The following is a 23,981-nucleotide window of genomic DNA, read 5'->3' on the forward strand; positions in this document are numbered from 1 at the left end:
AGTGTTTTTGTAGACACTACTGTAGTATTTACTATAGTGTTTTTGTAGACATTACTGTAGTATTTACTATAGTGTTTTTGTAGACATTACTGTAGTATTTACTATAGTGTTTTTGTAGACATTACTGTAGTATTTACTATAGTGTTTTTGTAGACATTACTGTAGTATTTACTAGTGTTTTTGTAGACACTACTGTAGTATTTACTATAGTGTTTTTGTAGACATTACTGTAGTATTTACTATAGTGTTTTTGTAGACACTACTGTAGTATTTACTATAGTGTTTTTGTAGACACTACTGTAGTATTTACTAGTGTTTTTGTAGACACTACTGTAGTATTTACTATAGTGTGTTTGTAGACACTACTGTAGTATTTACTATAGTGTGTTTGTAGACACTACTGTAGTATTTACTAGTGTTTTTGTAGACATTACTGTAGTATTTACTATAGTGTTTTTGTAGACATTACTGTAGTATTTACTATAGTGTTTTTGTAGACATTACTGTAGTATTTACTATAGTGTGTTTGTAGACACTACTGTAGTATTTACTAGTGTGTTTGTAGACACTACTGTAGTATTTACTAGTGTTTTTGTAGACATTACTGTAGTATTTACTATAGTGTTTTTGTAGACACTACTGTAGTATTTACTATAGTGTTTTTGTAGACACTACTGTAGTATTTACTATAGTGTTTTTGTAGACATTACTGTAGTATTTACTATAGTGTTTTTGTAGACATTACTGTAGTATTTACTATAGTGTTTTTGTAGACACTACTGTAGCATTTACTATAGTGTTTTTGTAGACACTACTGTAGTATTTACTATAGTGTTTTTGTAGACATTACTGTAGTATTTACTATAGTGTTTTTGTAGACACTACTGTAGTATTTACTATAGTGTTTTTGTAGACATTACTGTAGTATTTACTATAGTGTTTTTGTAGACATTACTGTAGTATTTACTATAGTGTTTTTGTAGACACTACTGTAGTATTTACTATAGTGTTTTTGTAGACATTACTGTAGTATTTACTATAGTGTTTTTGTAGACATTACTGTAGTATTTACTATAGTGTTTTTGTAGACATTACTGTAGTATTTACTATAGTGTTTTTGTAGACATTACTGTAGTATTTACTAGTGTTTTTGTAGACACTACTGTAGTATTTACTATAGTGTTTTTGTAGACATTACTGTAGTATTTACTATAGTGTTTTTGTAGACACTACTGTAGTATTTACTATAGTGTTTTTGTAGACACTACTGTAGTATTTACTAGTGTTTTTGTAGACACTACTGTAGTATTTACTATAGTGTGTTTGTAGACACTACTGTAGTATTTACTATAGTGTGTTTGTAGACACTACTGTAGTATTTACTAGTGTTTTTGTAGACATTACTGTAGTATTTACTATAGTGTTTTTGTAGACATTACTGTAGTATTTACTATAGTGTTTTTGTAGACATTACTGTAGTATTTACTATAGTGTGTTTGTAGACACTACTGTAGTATTTACTAGTGTTTTTGTAGACATTACTGTAGTATTTACTATAGTGTTTTTGTAGACATTACTGTAGTATTTACTATAGTGTTTTTGTTTTATTATTTTTTATTATCCTGCTGGACAAATTCTAAAAGAGCTAATTTTCCATAACCTGTAGGTAGGTAGGACTGGAGTCTGAATGGATAGTTGAGAGCTTCAGTTCTTTTCTATAACACAATATATGGTCTATACTGTACTTGGCATGTAGGTTTCTCACTTATGGCTGGCACAAATTGGGATATGGGGGAGGGGAATAGGCAGGTTATATACAAATTAAAACGGTATTGTTACTATAGTTAAAAAACTGTCGTGTTTTTACGGACTGTTGTGTATTTTGGGGATAATACTGTAGTATTAACTATAGTATTCTACAGTGTACTACACAATTCTATAGTAAGTACTACACGTGATTGAGGGATACTACAGTGTGCAGTATAGCATTCTACAGTATACTACAGAAATCTATAGTAAGTATTTCTTCATGTGGGCTGTCAGTTATGCAACATAACGTTTCTTGAACACCACATTGGAGTTTCAATAAAACACAGTCAGGTGTCAAGATTTCTGTAACAGAATTCAGATTGGGGTTTCGTTTTCACTCTGATTCTAGTCCCCCTTCAACCCCCCATCCTAAAGTAAACAAATAAATAACAAACAAAAAACTATTTTATTTGAACAAGATTCAACGATAAGAGCCTGGCTTTGAGCGCCCATAGAACAACAGTACCTTTGATCATGTCTCTGCTAAGGGGAGAAGGAGGGGTGCGCTTCCCCTTTGAAATCTAAAGTGCTCTTTTCATTTCTACATCACCCTCCCTGACAATTCTCCCGCTCTGCCATCCAGTGAGCGACTGTTCTGGGGACACACTGAGTCCCTGTATCTCTGTCTGGTTTGATTGTAGCCGTGTTGTTTTTAAAGGAAAAAAGCTGGATGAGGGTGTGAGCCAGATGAGCGGCTTGTTAAAAGGTGTCTGCTCTGTTGTTGTTGGTGGTTTCCTCCAGGCATCAACGTGCTGTGTTTAATCTGTCAGGAAGTGGCTCAGTGTTGTTTAGCTGGCTCCTAGGGGAGGATGGAGTGTGACTGTAGTCCTGCTGTGAGTGGCTGGAATCCTATAGGGAACATAGGGGTGTGGCTCCCCCTGCTTCCCTGCTCCAGGAACATCAGGATCCAAAGTAACAGAGCAGAACCAAACAGAGAAGAGCAGAAAAGAACAGAACAAAGCACAACAGAGCTGAACATAACAGAACAGGGCTGAACAGAGCATAACAGAACAGAGCAGAACAGAAGAGAGCAAAACAGAACAGAGCAAAACAGAGCAGCAATTCCTGTTGATGCAACACCAAAGCAAACACAAGTTCCTTGCTTGGCTTTCAGATACAGAATAATAATGATCCAAGAGGGTCTCCTACCTAAATGCCTTGCATGTGTGTCTCTTCATCATGTTCCCCTTACTGTATTTCTACCGAAGCTAAAGCTCTATCTCAAAGGCTCTTCCTGCAGCTCACAGTGGCACAGCATAAAGGTGCGATGTCGTCTCATGTTTGCATGAGCGTCAGTGCACCTGCCAGGGCAGATGGTCAGACCATTAGTCAGGCCTCGGCCCCAGCCCTCTCATTTATACATAGAGGCACCTCCAATCACAGTCCCTGCCCAGTGGTGGTGGATGACGTGTTTCCTCTTACACAATGTGAAGCGTCTAGTCTGAGCATCTGGAAAAGCTCTCTAAATCTAATCAATTATTCATTATTGTTTGGCGACAAATCTCTTTATGTTAGTGTTTTCCTGTGGATTGTTCTTGGTATCACGGAGCCACTCTGTTGAGGAGAGTCAGGAGAGTGCTAGAAGAGAGCAATAAGTAAGACAATCAAAACATGTTGAACAGTTGTTGCTGTCGGCCCAATACCTCAGCTCCAGGACAGGATTCTGACACCTCTACGTATCACACTATGAGATGTGGAAGTGAAATCATACTAGAGTACATATCGTGCCACCTCAGTTCTTGGAAGTCTAGTCCTGTCTAGAAAAGTTTGGGGTGAGTTGTGGATCTTTTCAAGCTAGCTCAGCCAACTAGGCCGCTACATTACATTTCATCTACATCAAGTGTCTCTGGATATGAGCAATCCTGACATCAAAAAACATTTAGAGCTCAACTTTCAGTGGCAACTCTGCTTGGAACAAAGTCTGAGTAGTTGTCATGGTGCTCTTATTTCTAGTTCCTTTCTTGTTCTGTATATTAACAGCCACAAATGGTTTGCTATCAACCAGATGTATTGGGACTGCATACGGGTGCTGGTAGGTTGCCAAGAAATATTACCTCGAACCCATCGTCAGTAAAAAACAGCATGTGGTTGTACCACTATCGTCACAAACCTCATTTTGTATTTCTGCGAGGCCGGCAGCTGCAGTGATAGACGGATGAGGAGAATGTCCGGAGGGAAAATTGTCATAGCTGACAAATTCCATTACCTCTGTCAGGCTGTGTGAAGACTCCAATCTGGTGTTGAAATGAAACTAGCTCCTGTTAAAAGTGTCTCACTTTAACAGACTGGGAACTTCAGTGTTTATAGGTAAAATGGCGGACTTACCTATTCCAACTCTGAAAGCCCTAGTTCACTCAAAATCAACATAGGCTACATACAGTACATCACATTGTAAAGGGACTTCGTCATCTAGGATCGTGTATACATTTGTGTTTCAGATGTTGAATTTATTTTTACTGTGACCGAAACACGTGCAGTGTAACTGGCAATGAAGGGTTGAAACCCTATGACCATGTCTCATGACTGTGGTGTAACGTCACAGCTGAGATAATATACAGTACATAAATACTTAAACACATAGCCCTGCTGAGTTAACTGGGGCCAATATGGCCGCCGACTGCAACACACCCCACAGGGTCTCTGCTTCATGTTAGCCGGGGCTCTTTTTGTCAGTCCACACACACACACACACACACACACACACACACACACACACACACACACACACACACACACACACACACACACACACCCTCTCCCCTTAATCCCTCCTGCCTAGGATGGTACCCCCTGCTGATGGAGCATGTAGGGGAGGGAAGCCTCGCTTGCTACAGCAGATGGCTCCATGAATCATTCATAGTGTCACGTTGAATAAGACATGAACACTTTAGAGTAGAGGAAACTGGGGACAGGGGAACGGTACATTACAGGGAAATGAACCTACCGCTGCTCCCAGACATTACTAGAGAAGGAACGGTGGATGGGCAGCACTTCCGGCGCCGACAGAGATGGCCGCCTCGCTTCGCGTTCCTAGGAAACTATGCAGTATTTTGTTTTTTTATGTGTTATTTCTTACATTGGTACCCCAGGTAATCTTAGGATTTATTACATACAGTCGGGAGGAACTATTGGATATCAGAGCAACGTCAACTTACCAACATTACAATCAGGAATACGACTTTCCCGAAGCGAATCCTCTGTTTGGCCTACCACCCAGGACAATGGATCGGATCCCAGCCGGCGATCCAAAACAACAACACCGTAGAAGGGGCAGACGGAGCGGTCTTCTGGTCAGGCTCCGTAGTGTTCATAGTACGTACATAGTATGTACGTAGTGTACATCGGGCACCGCTCCCGAGTATACTACTCGCCAATGTCCAGTCTCTTGACAACAAGGTAGACGAAATCCGAGCAAGTGTTGCCTTCCAGAGAGACATCAGAGACTGTAACGTTCTTTGTTTCACGGAAACATGGCTCACTCGAGACACGCTATCGGAGTCGGTAGAAACACGCATCTCTCTGGTAAGAAGAAGGGCGGGGGTGTAGGCCTTGTGATTAACGAGACGCGGTCTGATCATAACAACATACAGGAACTCAAGTCCTTTTGTTCCCCTACCTAGAATTCCTCACAATCAAATGCCGACCGCATTATCTACCAAGAGAATTCTCTTCCATCATAATCACAGCCGTGTATATATCCCCCCCAAGCAGACACATCGCCGGCCCTGAAATAACTTCATTCGACTCTATGTAAACTGGAAACCACATATCCTGAGGCTGCATTTATTGTAGCTGGGGATTTTAACAAGCCTAATCTGAAAACAAGGCTCCCCAAATTCTCAGCATATCGATTGTGCTACCAGGGCTGGCAAAACCCTAGATCACTGTTATTCTAACTTCCGCGACGCATATAAGGCCCTCCCCTGCCCTCCCTTCGGAAAAGATGACCACGACTCCATTTTGTTGCTTCCAGCCTATAGACAGAAACTAAAACAGGAAGCACCCGCACTCAGGTCTGTTCAACGCTGGTCGGACCAATCGGATTCCATGCTTCAAGATTGCTTCTATCACGTGGACTGGGATATGTTCTGCATAACGTCGAACAACAACATTGATGAATACGCTGTCTAAGTGTCATGCTACATGTCGGGCAGTGACTCACCTCTCGCACTCTTTAATCTCTCTCTCTCTTCTATCTCACACTAAATACTATCTCTCTCTCTCTCTCTCTCTCTCTCTCTCTCTCTCTCTGACTCACTCCACCTGTGAGAGTGTTGCTGTTCCTTCTCGTGCTGTGTTCTTGGGTAATCAGGCAGACAGACAGACAGACAGGGAGGCAGGCAGGCAGGCAGGGACGCAGGGAGGGAGACAGGGAGGGAGGGAGAATGGCAGACAGGGAGGGGGTAGGGAGGGAGGCAGGCAGACAGTGAGGGGGGCAGGCAGGCTGCTCTGTATGTGTCAGCGGGCCTCTGACGCACGGCCAGCGCCAGACATGCTCAGAATCACAACATAATTTCCCAACGCATGGTGGCTACAGGGAGGTGACGCTTCCCAAATGGCTCCCTATATAGTGCACTACTTTTGACCAGAGCCCTATGGGAAGTGCACTATGTAGGGAATAGGGTGCCATTTGGGATGCAACCGCTGTGCCACTGCGCCACTGCTCGAGGTAGATGTTGCCCGTTACCAAAGATCTAGGATCAGATCTCTCTAACTCCTATCCTAAACTTAACCATCAGGGGAATTACAAAATATCTGACCCTGTATTTCATTGGTTAGGTAACATTTTTCCATGTGCTTCCTCTCTGCTGTGTTTATATCAAATAAAGTCTTCCTCTGCTGCTGTTCTGTGTGGGTTAGACACATATTGGTTTGGGGCGGCAGGTAGCCTAGTGGTTAGAGTTTTGGACTAGTAACCGAAAGGTTGCAAGATCAAATCCCTGAGCTGACAAGGTAAAAATCTGTCGTTCTGCCCCTGAACAAGGCAGTTAACCCACCGGTCCTAGGCCGTCATTGTAAATAAGAATTTGTTCTTAACTGACTTGCCTGGTTAAATAAAATATTGAATAGGCAGATTTGTATGGCAGAGCACTGGTGGGCAAAGAGTCTTATGATACTGTGTTCACATCTCACACCAGCTGAGCCAACGCCTTCTGGCTTGTGTAAGGAAGGAGTGAGCTTCTACCAGAGGCTACAAGCTATAAGGTGAGATAAGATAAGCATATTTAGTTATGGTTGAGGGCAGGGGTGATAGTTTCTTCAGTGATGTCATTGCTATGCTAGTAAGGGACGACTAGCCGGCCTTAACAATGACGAAAACCTTGACCCAACCCTGCGAACTGCTAACTGGTTTTACAAAGAAAGGAACTCCAGTTATTGTCATTTTAGATGTAATCCTGATTCCTGATCTTCCCTACCACACATATGTTAATTAATGACTAAAATATGCGTATATTAATAATAATGGAGAGATATAGAGAGGAACTCCATGGAGAACCCAGTCCTTGAGTGGAACCCCTGCTTTGAACAAGGACCACAAATCCCCAAAGTGAATATATTAACCCACTTTTCACTCCACATTAATTTCATGATATGGAGGAGGAGATTCATCTGTCATGGTTTTTGTGTATGTGTATATGTGGGGCTCCCGAGTGGCGCAGCCGTCTAAGGCCTGCAGCTCAGTGCTAGAGGTGTCACTACAGACCCTGGTTCAATTCCAGACTGTATCACCATGGGCTGTGATTGGGAGTCCCATAGGACAGTGCACAATTGGCCCAGCGTTGTCTGGGTTAGGGTTTGGCCGGGGTAGGCCGTCATTGTAAATAAGAATTTGTTCTTAAATGACTTGCCAAGTTAAATAAAGGTAAAATAATAATTTACCAGCTACACGTTGAGGTTAGATAGTAGTAGCCTACCTTTCTAGACCCACAATCTCTCACTGTTCAGAACAGTTTGTATGATTTTTTTCCTCATCAAAGGGAATGGCATCTTCTCCTCTGGACAGGTGGGCGTGCCACTGCTGTATTCCTTCAGCTGTTCTTGTCTAATGATGTTCTGTATTATGTCATTCTGTATTATGTTTCATGTTTTGTGTGTTGGACCCCAGGAAGAGTAGCTGCTGCTTTTGCAACAGCTAATGGGGATCCTAATAAAATACCAAATACCAAATTCCAGTCTTTACCAATAACCACAGCACCATCTGCTGGTTCAAGAACACACTACTAGAGGGCTCTACACAGAATAGTCTGGTGCACACAATTATTTATTTATACACTAGATGACTGATAGGGGGCGCTGTGTTGGCACTCCCTCACTGTTGTAAATCACATTTTTGAAGCACAGGAAATGCATGTATTAATGTGTACATTTGTTTTTGCCTCGTTTATTCTGTTACAGACACATTCATGCATATTATGTGAGCTAAACATAAAATAACAATATAGTATAATTTGTTTTATTACTAATGTTACTGTCCCCACTTCAACAAAAAAATACTTAAATACATGTTCTTGAAACATTTAACTGAAATACAGTAGCATCCCATTTATTCCTATGGAGGACTGGTCCTACTGGGGAGTACCAATATGGCCGACAGGTGGCTTCAAAGCCTCTCAATGGCCAATACATAGAAATCACAATCCACAATCATTGGGTGCACATAATAAGCACTAGTAGAAACACACAAATATAACAACAACATAAAAGAATGGGAAGAGGGTTTTGTATGATGCACTGACAAAATGCATCATAACCCAGGGTTAGAGCCAAGATGGAGGTGCGGATGCTTCAACACAGCATCCCCTATTAGTCATCTAGTGTTTATATCACAGAGAGAGCAAAGTGTTCAGTCTACAGCGACTAATGCATGCTGGTGTTGGGTGGGCTTTTGGAACGCCTGCATTCACTCAGTCACTCTTTTCACGCCACTTCGATACAAAGTGATTTTCATAGTAGGTTAGGAGAGCATTTTCGCTAAACCTAACCCATTTCCTAACCTTAACCTCAGTCTCCTAACCCGCTACATGAATTATCCTAGCCTGTGGCGTAAGTTCTACTAACCTTCCACGAATAAAATAGTTTTTCGCCTTATGAATATGGAGTTTTTCCTGGTCATGACACACCAGTCATCATTCACGAGTAGGGCCAAAGATGGTGGAAAAATCAAGATATCCCATAAAGGCTGTTTGCCATTGAAACAAATGTTCACAGTTCCCATCTACTTAATGGAATTTGTATTTGTTTCATTGACCCATTGTTGACATTGTCCCAAAATGTTTTGCTTGTCGACACTCAAGTTTTCAAGATATGTATCTTTCAAAATACAGAAATCATCGTACAGTATGAGTTCTGTATTTTGAAAGTGAAATATCTTGAAAACTTGACAGCAGCTGGGTCTGGTCTACTTAGTAAGTTTTAGTTATTTTTAACCAGAAAAAAGAGCCTATAAAATGTCTCGCTTTCTCTTCTGTCTCATGAGCCATGCAGTGAGGATTCAGTTTCTTTCATTGGGTGGCAGCAAAGAGCTATCTCCAGTGCCACTAACAGCATTATAGTAGATCGGCAGTGTATCCTTTACAGTGTAATCAATGGTTTATTACACAGAGAAAGTGACTGCTTTTATGGACGACTGCTTAAACAGACCACTGACATTTCATATCATATGAACGTGTCATTTAGCATGAAGCTGTGATGTTTGTGTTACAGTTGTGCCACCTATCATCTCTATGGGTCTGAAACCTCCAGTGATGCCCTTGATGACTTTTTAGTGACAGGCCTCTAATGCTCTTTCACCTTCTCTCGCCCCTCTCTCTCTCGCTCTCTCTTTCTCTCTGTCCAGATCACGGGGGCGATCCTCTTGGCTGTGGGACTATGGGGAAAGTTTATGCTGGGTGCGTACATATCTATCATCGCTGACAGCTCCACCAACGCTCCTTATGTTCTCATCGGCACCGGAACATGCATCATCGTGTTCGGACTGTTTGGATGCTTCGCTACCTGCCGCGGGAGCCCATGGATGCTCAAGCTGGTGAGAGCTAGGAGAAGTTGGTGAGAGCTAGGAGAAGTTGGTGAGAGCTAGGAGAAGTTGGTGAGGGCTAGGAGAAGTTGGTGAGCGCTAGGAGAAGTTGGTGAGAGCTAGGAGAAGTTGATGAGAGCTAGGATAAGTTGTTGAGAGCTAGGAGAAGTTGATGAGAGCTAGGAGAAGTTGATGAGAGCTAGGAGAAGTTGGTGAGAGCTAGGAGAAGTTGATGAGGGCTAGGAGAAGTTGGTGAGAGCTAGGAGAAGTTGGTGAGAGCTAAGAGAAGTTGGTGAGGGCTAGGAGAAGTTGGTGAGCGCTAGGAGAAGTTGGTGAGAGCTAGGAGAAGTTGATGAGAGCTAGGAGAAGTTGATGAGAGCTAGGAGAAGTTGGTGAGAGCTAGGAGAAGTTGATGAGAGCTAGGAGAAGTTGATGAGAGCTAGGAGAAGTTGGTGAGCGCTAGGAGAAGCTGGTGAGAGCTAGGAGAAGTTGTCATCCGAGTAACTCAAATTTGTCTAGAAACAGAATTCAACATCTGTTCCACATTGGTTCAAAGTAATATCATTGAAATGACGTGGAAACAACGTTAATTCAACCAGTGTGTGCCCAGTGGGTTTGTTTATGTCTTTGTTTCATTTTTGATTTCTTTCCTTCTGAAAATGTCTTCCTTTCCTATTGTCATTCAACGTTCCTTGCAGTGTTTCGAGAATCTTATCGTGAGCAAAGGGTGAGAAAGTCTGCAAAATATACACAGTAACTCAGTGTCTGTTTTGTGGCGCCCTGTGTGCCCTCTCTCTGCAGTATGCCATGTTCCTGTCCCTGATCTTCCTGGCAGAGCTTGTGGCTGGCATCTCCGGCTTTGTCTTTCGTCATGAGGTAGGTGGCCCTGCCATACCTGCCTCTGGCACTCACCCACAGGATCATGAGTACCCACCCACTGGGCACAGATGTCGATTCAACTTCTATTCCACGTTAGTTCAACGTAATTTTGTTGAACTGACGTGGATACAATGTTGATTCAACCAGTGTGTGCCCAGTGGGCAGAATTCATCAGTCAGAGTGTCCATCTGTTTCACAACGGGAGAAGCTATGAACACAACAAGAACTTTGTGTTTGTGTTCCCAGATAAAGGGAACCTTCCAGAGGACCTTCAGTGAGGCAGTGAAGAACTACAATTCCCAGGACGAGAGGAGCCTGGCTGTGGACAATGTGCAGCGCAGTGTGAGTGACGGTCATCTTGACAGCCAAATTAGGGTTGTGATTAAAAATGGACTGTGATAAATCGCTCTCTCTCCAACCCCCTCACTCTCTATCTCTCTTGCTCTCTCTCTCTCCCCCCCCCTCTCCATCCCTCTCTCGCTCTCTCTCCCTCTCCATCTCTCTCCATCCCCCCTCTCTCCCTCCAGTTGAAATGCTGTGGTGTGTTGAACTACACCAGCTGGTTGTCCAGTATCTGGTTCCCTAACAACGGCATCCCACCCAGCTGCTGTGCCAGCATCTCTGACTGTAACGCTTCTGACCTGCACAATGTCACCATAGCCCCCAGCAAGGTCCACCAGCAGGTCAGACACACACACGGACAGACAGACACACACCGTACACACTGACAAACACACTCACTTGTCTTGTCTTCTACAGGGCTGTTATGAGCTGGTGACTGACTTCATTGAGACTAACATGGGGATCATTGCTGGAGTGACATTTGGAATAGCTGTCTCACAAGTAAGTAACAGTATGGGCCAGTTGTTCTTCCACTCTCCTTCTGTGTGTGTGTGTGAGCGTGCGCCCAGTGCAGGTTATTAATGATTACACACGGCTAGGGCAGTGTTCACCGCTGCTCCTTCAGACCCAATCAGCTAGTCCGCCACTCAGAGCCTGTTCCATCACACACATACCATTCAGGCGCGCCTCGGGAACTATTATGCAGACCAGAGTACAACAGCACACACACACACACTCTCTCTCCCCTACCTCCTTCCTTCTCCAGCTCCCTCTCTCTCCATTCCTCTTCTCTCTCCATTTCTCCTCTCTCTCCTCATTTCTCCTCTCCCTCCTTCGCTCTCTCCTCTCTCTCCTCTCTCTCTCTACTCTGCGCGAGTGTGGTCGTTACCTCCTGCTCGGCTGACATGCTCGATTAGCCCCACAGCGCTGCTCGTCGTCACAGCGACCCCCTCCATTACCCTTAATGGGCCTGGGGGAGGTAGGTAGAGAGAGTGAGAGTGTGTGTGTGTCTCCGTGGACGCTGTGACCTGCGACGGCCTGCTCTTCTGCAGTCCCGAGCCCATTAATTTCACCGTAAACGTTATGGAGGGAAGCGGCGAGGGGAGAAGGAGGGGTGGCAGAGAGAGATCAATGACACCTCTTATAGGAGCAGCCACCCCTTTAATTCATCTTGTCCCTATCCCTCCTCTCTTCCTTCCCTGATCCCTCCTCTCCTCCTTCCCTGATCCCTCCTTGGCCCTCCATCCCCTGGCAATGAGGATGGAGGGAAGAGGGAGAGGGTGGAGGGAAGAGGGAGAGGGTGGCGGGAAGAGGGGGAGGGTGGAGGGAAGAGGGGGAAGGGTGAAGGGAAGAGGGGGAGGAAGGAGGGAAGACTGAGGACCTTTAAGAGAGATTATTTATTGTGTGCTGTTGGAACTGACTCATTTTCATCACCACCCCCACTCTCTCCTCTCTTGCTCTCTCCCACTCTCTCTCTCCCCCATTATATCTCTCTCTCTCTCTTTCTCCCACTCTCTCTTTTTCACTCTCTCTCTCTTTCTCTCCAGTCAATTGGTATGCTGTTGGCATGCTGTCTGTCGCGGCTTATCACTGCCAACCAATATGAGATGGTGTAGCAGTGAGGTGCAGGTGAGTCTGACACACACACAAATACTTCATTTGAATCCACCAATCAAATTGACAAAAAAAGGATCCAAACATGTCAAAGGTCCCTGTGTGCAGGGCACAGAAAGCACATCCTTCTCCAAACAGCTAGGCTGCCCATGACAGCTGAAACAGAGCAGTACCTAGCCAATTGCTTTGCCCTGGTTTTTGTCAGGCCCGCAATCTGGAGGCCACGCACTGCAAGCCTGTGTACGTGGCCGAGACTGCCAAATATCAGCCCCGCCAGCTTGCACCTCCACCCCACCAGCTTGCACCTCCACCCCAGGCTGTCCCAGCATGCCACGAGGGGCTGTTATTTAAGCAGCTTCTCAGCAAAGGCCTGCTCCATGTAGCCGTCCAATGAGCAGCCCACTTCCAAAACGAACACCTCCCCCTGGCCTCCCCCCACAACAACAACATCTGGCACACAGGAAACAGGAATGTTTATGCATGCGTGCTGTTGGTGAGACCACTTGTCCCACCTCGCTGGCTATCAGGTCAACAAGGCGGTCATGCCTAGCAATGTATAAATCCTTGTATGATCAGCAGCCATTCACAACATGGGCAATGGACTCCATTTAATTTGACTCATGTAGAATACAAAATGGGTCATTATCTGCAGGGTACCAGAGTGCTACACACACACACACACTTGTGTAGTGCTATTTGTCTCTGTGACTAAGTGCAATGCATCCAGTGTAATAAGGGGTTGTGTCACAGACCTCCATGGCTGGAACCCCTACAGCCCCCTGCAAGTCGCAGTCAAACACACACACACACACACAAACGTGATCTCACTATGCAAGGTAGTTATCGCTAGCTCACACCTTCCCAGCAGGCCCCTCTAATTGGCTGTCCCCGACTGTGCTGCTGTGGATTATAAATAAAGCTGTTTGGCTCGCAATTAAACACTCTGATTTATACCGTGTTGGCAGGGCTGGGTGGCGTGATTATGCCTTAAAGAGTTAGAATCCCCCACTTCTCCCCCCTATGACACACTGGCTTAACCTCATAGGGTTTAGCCTCATAGGGTTTAGCCTGATAGGGTTTAGCCTGCTAGCGGTTAGCATGGCCGAGCTTCACCAGAGCGGCATTGTCAATTCGAAGCTTGCAGAAACTATTACTGGCTCCTATCCATCAGACATTGGTTGGCTGTTTTGTCACTTCAGAAGCCTCAGGGCTCTAAATAGACCTGAAGCCTGGCATGGGAGGCTCCGGGAGGGTTAACCGACAGACTGCGTTCCACAGGTGCAGAGAGAGAGAGTGGCATTTAGGCTTCTTACACACATCACAGTCCAAAGGCTCATTACAGCAGACAAATGGCTATCCCTCTGGCTGTGTGGCGGCCCTGCAGAGACTTCTCAGGGAGATCTGTCTTCCAAAAGCTTCAGGTGACAAGTTCCAAAAGAGAGGATCCCTTCGTTGTCACTGATTATGGGTGGTGGTGATGGTGTTTTCAGGGAATGTAGTCACACATGCGCAGACACACACGTACACACACAATCATGTTGAGTCTCTCTGTGATTGTCAGCACCTTTGTTATTTGTTTCCTTCCAGGGAGACCAGGAGGAGGAGAGAGTACACATCACCTTGGAAACTGGGGAGGAACACACCCAAACACTCCATTCTTACTTTTCCACTCCTTATCTTTCTTACTTTATCGCTCTCTTTTTCTCTCTTTCAACACATTCCTTAATATGCCATCATGCCATGACTAAAAATGTTACCTTTCAAAACCTTAATTCTTCTAAAATGAATGGTTGTCGATTAGCACCTGCCTCAGCCATATGCTCTGATCCAGGCATGCCATGCCTAATTCAAACAGTACCAATCTTCACTTACACAAGTTGACAATATTCCTAAGAAATTGCCTTGATGCAACATAGCTCCTCGTTCCACTGCTATCTTCCCCAGTCTAAATTTCCTGGAAATACTTTGAGAGATGCCATCAGAATTTCCAATATGAGGTCTTCGAAAGAAACTTGAGCCTACTCAGAAGGGACTGAGTTTCTCTGACTGACACACACGCACACACACAGCGTCTGCTTTTTGCTGCTACATGGACTACAGTACACCTACATCCTGCTTCTAATGACTATCACTCTAAATGACCTTGTGCAAGTTGCTCTCTGGAGATGTGTATTTGTGATGCGTTTAGATCCTCTGTATTCAGTCCTGTACTTGGTGATCTCTGCCACTCCCTCCCCTGTGCCTTCTGTCTGTCAGTTGGTTAGTCATAATGTTGTTTTGTTGTTGTAATATTTCATTTTAAAAGTCTTAACTAGTCATGTGTGTTTCTATAACAGTAGTCTGAGACACAGCCATTTTTCTGGTTTAAACCCCAGTTTTAGTGTTCAAATGTTTTTACACATTCCCCTTCTGCTTGAGATCCCACTCTATTTGACTATCCTTGTCCATTCTCCAGCACATCCAGTTCTCTATCTCTCTCTCTCTCCACCGCCACACCCCAGTACATTCGGTTCCAACACCCTCCTCCCTGACTGACGCATATCGCTGCACAAACTAGAGTTTCAGCACTGCTTTCTGATGATGAGAGAAGACTATTCTACTTTCTGTCTTTTGTTGTTGCCGTTTGCTTCTCACTATATGGGATTGGTAGACAGAGAGAGAGCCAACTGGGCACAGACTGGTTGAATCAACATTGTCATTTCAATGAAATGATGTGGAATAGACAATAAATTGATGTCTGTGTCCAGTGAGAGAAAGAGAGAGAGAGTCATTCTCAGTGGCAGGACTTGAGGTGTTCGAGCTCGATTCGGTCTGTCATTGCTCTGGCTTGTAACAATCAAATGAAATACCACTTTTTAAAGATTTGCCACTTTTGTGTATTACTTAAATGGAGAATCAGTAAAATGACAGCAACCTCTTAGGTGGTAATGACTGTAGGAATACTAAGCTTTAGTGAGGGCCTGGGGGTAGAATGGAGTGGGGCAGACCACCGAGGTCACTGACACTGTTACTGGTTTCATTCAACTGTCATGTGAGTACAGAAAGCTGGTTCCAAGATTCTATTTCTCTAATTACTAGGATTCGTTTAGGTTTTTGTTTTGGGGTTTTGACGCATTCTGAAGTTGCTCTGTGTTTTCGCGGGATCAGTATAAAACCAATGTACATGATCAATTTATCTCTCAATCCAAAATTGGACAGATGAAATAAGACTGTATAAACAAAGAAAACGTTTTAAAATGCATCACCAGCTAGCATGCCAACAAATGTATGTTGATATTGTGAACAATTGTGATCTTAAATCTATTAATAAAATGGTCATTACATCGTTTCAGTTGTGAGCTTCTGTTGTGAGATATTTACTCTTTTGTTTCTAGAACCGAGTATTTTCTGTTGTTGATAATAACGTGGGTAGTTAATCATCATTAATTAATTCTGCCCCTGATAGATCCAATATAATTTACAGGTAGCAACAATATTTTTTACCCCACGGTGTCACTATCACATCTATGAAAAACGTATTCGCGATCCCGTCTAGAAAGGGTGTTTGTGAGACAGATTTGACCATAGAATTAGCAATTAGAATAATTTAATAGGATCTTTATGGGCTTGACTCTAAAAAAAAATTACGAACAAGAACAACATCCAATGAAATCCTTACCGTTTGTTACAATGTAACTTATTCACAATGGACATCCGTATTCGTGATCATGAATCTGTTACAGCATCAAACTATACTATGTTGATACAGCATAAAAAACGAACTACTTTGTGGATAGTGTATACATTGTTAAAATTGTCACTAGTACACCTACTACTTAAAGTGTTTTTGTGGGCGGGAATGACGCAACCCCAGCCTGAATTAAACTCCTGCTTCAACACGTCGCCAGTTTCCTCAGATGAGCCTGCTCTATTCCACATCTCAAATTACATAATTATGATTCTTTCCTCGCCTCCGTATTTCTTTGAAAGAATGTCATTTGAGACCCTCAAATTCAAATGTACACGAGCCCTGGTTTTACTAAAACTGTGAAAGCAAGTTTGTCATAGTACACATTTGAGTTATCAGTATAGAAGTAACATTATGTTATTTTCTTCATAATCTCTCCAAAAGAGGAAGTATGGAAGGAAGGTAAAGATAGGTGTTTTTGTTGAAGGAAGTAAACATGTTCTAACCGTGAGTTAACTTGGCAGAAAATCAGCCGGGTGTGTGAGAGACCGGCTAAAATCTGATTGGCTGAAAACGGAGTTACGGCTTGTGGGCTGACGCAAGTACGCCACTCTGCATCTCACCGTCCTCCTGCTGGTGCTGAGGATTTATTAATTAAGCTAGCAAGCTGCTATCGGTCGCTTGGCTCACACCAAGCTGTCAAATTAAGACTTTATGCCTTCCACAGAAGTTTAACAGGTGAAGTGGTTATTCGGAAAAATACCAGGGACTATAACATCACGGTGAGTTTGTACTGCTTGAGCTAAATCTATTCTACAAATATGGCTAGCTAATGTTAGCTGTTAATTCAGTGAGTTGAGAACGGAAGCATCTATTGGCCAGTGTGAGGATTTCTTAATTTTTGGTAGGCCTACTATGCAACTAATGATACTGAAATAACGTTACTTGAAGTAACTAACCGTATGGTGTCTCTTATTTCAGGTCGTTCATCCTGTTACTTTGGCCCGAGGGGGAAAACATTCGACTGAGACAGATCCGGGAACGCCCTTAGAAAAAAGCCACTTGTTAGTCAATTAGTGAGTAACGTTAGGTAGTACAGTTCTCACAAGGCAGGCAAGACGTTTGAGAAGTCTGGACGTTTCCTCGGACTGAGTAAGCTTTTGCAGCAGCTAAATTTGTAATTGTAATCCGATAAAGAGCATTAGCTAGTTAGCTTGCTAAGGTTGATTTCAGACTGACAGAGTAAAACTGCATTATCATCGGTGACGCGAGGTAACTAGATTGTCTGCACGCGGTCAGGTTTCTCGCAAAAATGATGCAAATTTCGGATTCGTACAATCAAAAGAATTCACTGTTCAATGCAATGAACCGATTTATTGGTGCCGTAAATAACATGGATCAGACGGTGATGGTTCCTAGTCTGCTAAGAGACGTGCCTCTAGACGAGGAAGAAGAGGTGAAAACGATATCACCGATTAGGACCGCCAGCAATGGGTCAACCACCTATTTCCAGGACGGGGACATGTACAATTACTATGTGCTATTAAAATCGATCAGGAATGACATCGAATGGGGGGTCCTACAAGCCGATGACAGGCGGAAAGAAAAAATGGGGGTGACCGCGTTGGACATATCCAGAATAGAATCCGATGATGATGATTTGGAGAAACAATTTCATTATCATTTGACCGGACTACACACGGTTCTGTCTAAGCTTACCCGGAAAGCAAACACCCTCACGAACAGGTACAATCAGGAGATTGGAATAAGGGGCTGTGGACTGTAACTACTAGAAAGTTGAGTGTGTCAGACGATAACATCAAAAGCCATTGAATGGTGGGAATGTCCTAGTGATATCGTTTGTATTTATTCCCACAGTGGGAATAAAACAATTTAACCTATTAGACGTGTTTCATATGCATTGTTAAACATTTTCCATCTACTGTTTGAATGATTTGTTTCCACTAAATCTTGTGTATTACTGGCTTGTTGTATGGATGGTCTATCCACATTAACATTTTTTGTTGTTGATTGGGCAACATTGCATAATGCCTACTGACAGTGATTTCATATGTTATGGTAGCAACGAGTCATTGCCATACCATTGACTAAATCATATGCTTGATAATCTATGAATTGGAATCAAATGATAATCATTTTGAATTTGAGAGATTCCAAGAGATTAAAACCAACTGTAAACCTTACTTAAGCACCATTTTATTTTTCTATAGAAATGACGGCTCGGTGATTAAACATCTGCTTATTGTTATGTTGTGATCAGTTTATTTGACAGTCACTGGTTTATTGAGAGGTACACAACTTCGGCATGATAGTTTTGTGACTTGATTAAACTGTAAGATTGTGATTAGTCTGAACTGAAGCCTACAGTGGGTATAGAAAGTCACCACCTCCTTTCAAAATGTTCACCTTTTGTTGCTTTACAGCCTGAAATGTAAACACATTTAGACTTTTTCCAGCTTTATTTACACACCATAACCCACAACATCCAAGTGAATCTTTCTCTTCTAAACTCAAAGTAAAACAGTAAAATACCCTATTTGGACCCCTTAGAATTGCAAACTTGCTGAGGTATAACCAACCACCTTTCAGATCACAAGTCAAGCTAATTGTCTTCCATCTGTGATCCAGTTTAGGACTTTGATTATTTCAGAATGAAAGCCGTTTTTTATAGAGGACTCCACTGCTCAGTAGTGCAATTCAAAGCAATGAGTCCACTATGGTAGGAAAGGTACTGTCAAAGGATCTACGAGATAAAGTTGTGAAAAGGCACAAGTCGGGCTGGATATAAAAAGAATTCAAAGGCTTTGTCCCTTGGAGCACAGTTAAGACCATTATTATTTGTTTTTATTTAACTGTTAGTTTACCAGGTAAGTTGACTGAGAACACATTCTCATTTACAGCAACGACCTGGGGAATAGTTACAGGGGAGAGGAGGGGGATGAATGAGCTATCAACAAGTGGTTAAGGTGTATGGCACCACTCAGACCCCGCATAGATCAGGCCGTCCCTCCAAACTGGAAGACCGGGCAAGGAGGAGACTGATCAAAGAGGCTACCAAGAAGCCATTGGTGACTTTGAGGAAGTTTCAGGCCTTTATGGCAAAGACTGGTCAATGTGTGCATGTGCCCACTATCACAAGCACTCTACAAATCTGGCCTCTATGGGAGGGTGGCAAGAAGAAAATAAAAAACCCACAACAAGTCTCGTTTGAGCTTTGACAAAAAGCACATTGTAGATTTTGAGGGAAAGTGGAAAAGGATGCTGTGGTCAAATGAGACAAATTGAACGTTTTGGTCTGAATGCAAAATGATAGGTCTGGAGAAAACCCAATACATCTTTCTACCCAAAGTACACCATGCCTACATTAAAGAACACCATGCCTACATTAAAGAACACCATGTCTACAGTAAAACACCATGCCTACAGTAAAACACCATGCCTACAGTGTAAAACACCATGTCTACAGTAAAGAACACCATGCCTACAGTAAAACACCATGTCTACAGTAAAACACCATGCCTACAGTAAAGAACACCATGCCTACAGTAAAGAACACCATGCCTACAGTAAAACACCATGCCTACAGTAGAACACCATGTCTACATTAAATAACACCATGTCTACATTAAAGAACACCATGTCTACAGTAAAACACCATGTCTACAGTAAAACACCATGCCTACAGTAAAACACCATGTCTACATTAAAGAACACCATGCCTACAGTAAAGAACACCATGCCTACAGTAAAACACCATGCCTACAGTAGAACACCATGTCTACATTAAATAACACCATGTCTACATTAAAGAACACCATGTCTACAGTAGAACACCATGTCTACAGTAAAACACCATGCCTACAGTAAAACACCATGTCTACATTAAAGAACACCATGTCTACAGTAGAACACCATGTCTACAGTAAAACACCATGCCTACAGTAAAACACCATGTCTACATTAAAGAACACCATGCCTACAGTAAAACACCATGTCTACAGTAGAACACCATGTCTACAGTAAAACACCATGCCTACAGTGTAAAACACCATGTCTACATTAAAGAACACCATGCCTACAGTAAAACACCATGTCTACAGTAAAACACCATGCCTACAGTAAAGAACACCATGTCTACAGTAAAACACCATGCCTACAGTGTAAAACACCATGTCTACAGTAAATAACACCATGTCTACAGTAAAGAACACCATGCCTACAGTAAAACACCATGCCTACAGTAAAGAACACCATGTCTACAGTAAAACACCATGCCTACAGTGTAAAACACCATGTCTACAGTAAAGAACACCATGTCTACAGTAAAGAACACCATGCCTACAGTAAAGAACACCATGTCTACAGTAATTAACACCATGTCTACAGTAATTAACACCATGTCTACAGTAAAGAACATCATGCCTACAGTAATTAACACCATGTCTACAGTAATTAACACCATGTCTACAGTAAAGAACACAATGCCTGCAGTAAAGAACACCATGTCTACAGTAAAACACCATGCATACAGTAAAGAACACCATGCCTACAGTAAAGAACACCATGTCTACAGTAAAACACCATGTCTACAGTAAAGAACACCATGCCTACAGTAAAGAACACCATGTCTACAGTAAAGAACACCATGCCTACAGTAAAACACGGTGGTGGCAGCATCCCATTGTGGAGGTGTTTCTCTTCAGCAGGGTCAGGATAGAAGGGAAAATGGACAGTGCAAAATACCAATAGATTCTTGAGGAGAACCGACTGCCCTCTGCCAGGAAGTTGAAAATGGGAAGATGGTTCACTTTTCAACATGACAATGCACACTGCCAAAGCAACCGTACAGTGGCTGAAGGACAAGAAGGTGAATGTCCTCGAGTGCCTAGTCAGAGCCCCGACCTAAATCCCATTTAGAATCTGTGGAATGACTTGAAGAGTGCAGTCCATAAACGGCCACCATGCAATTTGACTGAGCTTCAACAATTCTACAAGGAAGAATGGGCAAATATTGCACAGTCAAGGTGTGCAAAGTTATTAGAGACGTATTCAAAGAGACTCATGACTGGTTGTCTGGTTCAACCAACTCTGTTCATTTATCCGAATAGGGTATTTTGCAGATTTAATTTTAATACATTTTTTGTAAGAATTATTAAAAAAAAAAAATACTTGGATATTCTGGGTTACTGTGTGTAAATATAGAAGAAACAAATAATTTTATGTGTTTTCATTTCAGGCTGTAACAGCATGCTTAAACCAGGACGCATGTTAGTATCCGAGTGCACCACCGTGCGCAAATTAAGTTTGTCCCCCTGCACCAAACGCGATCACAACACGCAGGTTGAAATATCAAAACACACTCAGAACCAATTATTATCTTAATTTGGGGACAGGTCGAAAAGCATTAAACATTTATGCCAATTTAGCTACCTAGCTTGCAGTTGCTAGCTAATTCGTCCTATTTAGCTAGCTTGCTGTTGCTAGCTAATTTGTCCTGGGATATAAACATTGGGTTGTTATTTTACCTGAAATGCACAAGAGCCTCTCCTACAATTAATCCACACATAAAACGGTCAACCAAGTCGTTTCTAGCCATCTCTCCTCCTTCCAGGCTTTTTCCTCTTTGGACTTTATACGGCGATTGGCATCTAACTTTCATAATAAGGTGTATTACCACGACCGACTGACCTCAGTTCATCTTTCAATGACCCACGTGGGTATAACCAATGAGGAGATGGCACGTGGGTAATGCTTCTTTAAACCAATGAGTAGATGGGAGAGGCAGGACCTGCACAAGTTCACTGTCACAAATAGAACTGACTTGCAAGCAGATGCTTGTTGGCGCACGTGAGCAGTGTCAGTGCAATGATTGAATAACATGTGTGTGTAAATTTATTTTGCAATGCTCGCGCATGCAACACGAGCGATGTGGTCAGCATGTAAGGCAACAAAGGGTGAACATTTTGAAAGGGGGTGGTTACTTTCTATACCCACTGTATATTCTGGGCAAATAGGAATTTGTCAATAAGGTCATCTGAGGTCACACAAAGGTCAGGCATAATGTAATCAAACATTCACAGGAACTCAAACGGGTCATTTTCCAGTTGGCAAGAAATACCTCTTATGCAGTATTGTTGATTCCAAGATTCTTCTAGGTTGTGGGATTCCATGTATCCGGGATAAAACTATTAGATAGTCGATCTCTGAGATACAAGATTCAAATCCTTCAGATACTTGATCCTCCTTGAACCCCTTTCTCCATTGGGCTTATTTAAAGTGTTGCCAACCACATATGGCCTGTGTTCTGGTGTGGTGCTGGGACAACTATTAGTCCAGTGCAGTACTGTATGTCTGGACATGAGATTAAAGTCACTGTGGCCAGATTTGGACCTAGCTGTAATTGAGGCTGTGACACAACCTTTATACTTGACTGTCTGCCAGACCCGCTGCCATTCACAGCCAGCTCCCAGATATCTCACCAGCCTCACCAGCCTCTCATCTCCATCCACTTCAATAGAAAAAAATAAAAGAAATGAACACAAATTGGAATTCTACACTGTTTAGGTATAACAGCTGTATTAGGGTCAGTATGCCTTTAGTATTGTCATTTAGTAGGGGATTACTTTTGATTCACTAGGTCTTTGGATTGCTGTGTGTCCTGTGCTTAAAGTTATGGTACGCGTTATGGTTAGCATTCTAAACCAAAGTCATGAGACGGCAGTTTCATAACTCTTAGAGTTAATTGCATCATCTACCTCTCAACTCCAGTGGATGCAGCAACTTTGAAATAGACAAATTCCTTTGAGATGGAAAAGTGTTCCAACACCTATCCACTTACTCTCTCATTTCAAAGGTTGCCTTGACAACGGCCAAACCCCTTGACCCTCTCTGACAGCACAGATTCTTCTGTATATCTAGTCAGACAGGTACAGTAGGTGACCTTCACCCTCAAAGGGAGAGGTGTCACACCTGATAATCTTATATGACGTGGCATTGTGCTGGCAAAGCATCTCTGCCAGTCAACAGGGATGACTGTTGCTGTGGAGAAATAGAATCTAGGCAGTACTTTGCCATCTATTGTAGTCAATCACAACATGTCTGACTCTATTTTCAGTTATTTTTTCCACATACAACACTGTCACCCCAGTTCACCCGAGTCTTGTCAGTGTACCACAGTTCAACCCGTTTGTTTGATTGTCTCCGATGTGACCACAGATAATGCAGTAGTGGCCAACTGTGCTCTTAGAACTACCCATCCCAGATCCGGTATATCTGTCATCAGCAACGCTAAATAGCATAGTCAAAAAATATTACTAGAAGATATTCATATTCATGAAATCACAAGTGAAATATAGCGAAACAAAGCTTAGCCTTTTGTTAATCACCCTGTCGTCTTAGATTTTGAAATTATGCTTTACAGCGAAAGCAATATAAGCGTTTGTGTAAGTTTATCGATAGCCTAGCATAGCATTATGTACACTTAGCATCAGGAAGCTTGGTCACGAAAATCAGAAAAGCAATCAAATTAACCGTTTACCTTTGATGATCTTCGGATGTTTTCACTCACGAGACTCCCAGTTAGACATCAAATGTTCCTTTTGTTCCATAAAGATATTTTTTATATCCAAATACCTC

At 42.7% G+C, this 23,981-nt stretch overlaps 2 protein-coding genes across 2 annotated transcripts in view; both read left to right on the forward strand.

Moving 5' to 3' along the window:
• The window catches only part of LOC139412855 (tetraspanin-7-like), a 28,996-nt gene extending 13,010 nt beyond the window's left edge, over window positions 1-15,986 (forward strand). The window contains exons 2-8 of the mRNA XM_071159602.1: window positions 9,647-9,835; window positions 10,625-10,699; window positions 10,949-11,044; window positions 11,230-11,385; window positions 11,462-11,545; window positions 12,592-12,673; window positions 14,246-15,986. Of these exons, the coding sequence (XP_071015703.1) occupies window positions 9,647-9,835; window positions 10,625-10,699; window positions 10,949-11,044; window positions 11,230-11,385; window positions 11,462-11,545; window positions 12,592-12,660 (669 nt within the window). The 3' untranslated portion in view covers window positions 12,661-12,673; window positions 14,246-15,986. The remainder of the gene's footprint in view (window positions 1-9,646; window positions 9,836-10,624; window positions 10,700-10,948; window positions 11,045-11,229; window positions 11,386-11,461; window positions 11,546-12,591; window positions 12,674-14,245) is intronic.
• A 1,408-nt stretch (window positions 15,987-17,394) lies between these two features.
• On the forward strand, window positions 17,395-18,351 carry LOC139412856 (mid1-interacting protein 1-B-like). The gene has a single exon (XM_071159603.1). The coding sequence runs from the start codon at window positions 17,638-17,640 to the stop codon at window positions 18,109-18,111; it is 474 nt and encodes a 157-aa protein (XP_071015704.1). The 5' UTR covers window positions 17,395-17,637; the 3' UTR covers window positions 18,112-18,351.
• Window positions 18,352-23,981: the final 5,630 nt, after the last annotated feature.

The sequence above is a fragment of the Oncorhynchus clarkii genome, chromosome 7 (genome assembly GCF_045791955.1).
Source record: "Oncorhynchus clarkii lewisi isolate Uvic-CL-2024 chromosome 7, UVic_Ocla_1.0, whole genome shotgun sequence".
Classification (NCBI taxonomy): domain Eukaryota; kingdom Metazoa; phylum Chordata; class Actinopteri; order Salmoniformes; family Salmonidae; genus Oncorhynchus; species Oncorhynchus clarkii.

Excerpts from the sequence above, each read along its gene's own strand:
- LOC139412856 (XM_071159603.1), top strand. The coding sequence starts at position 17,638 with ATGATGCAAATTTCGGATTCGTACAATCAAAAGAATTCACTGTTCAAT.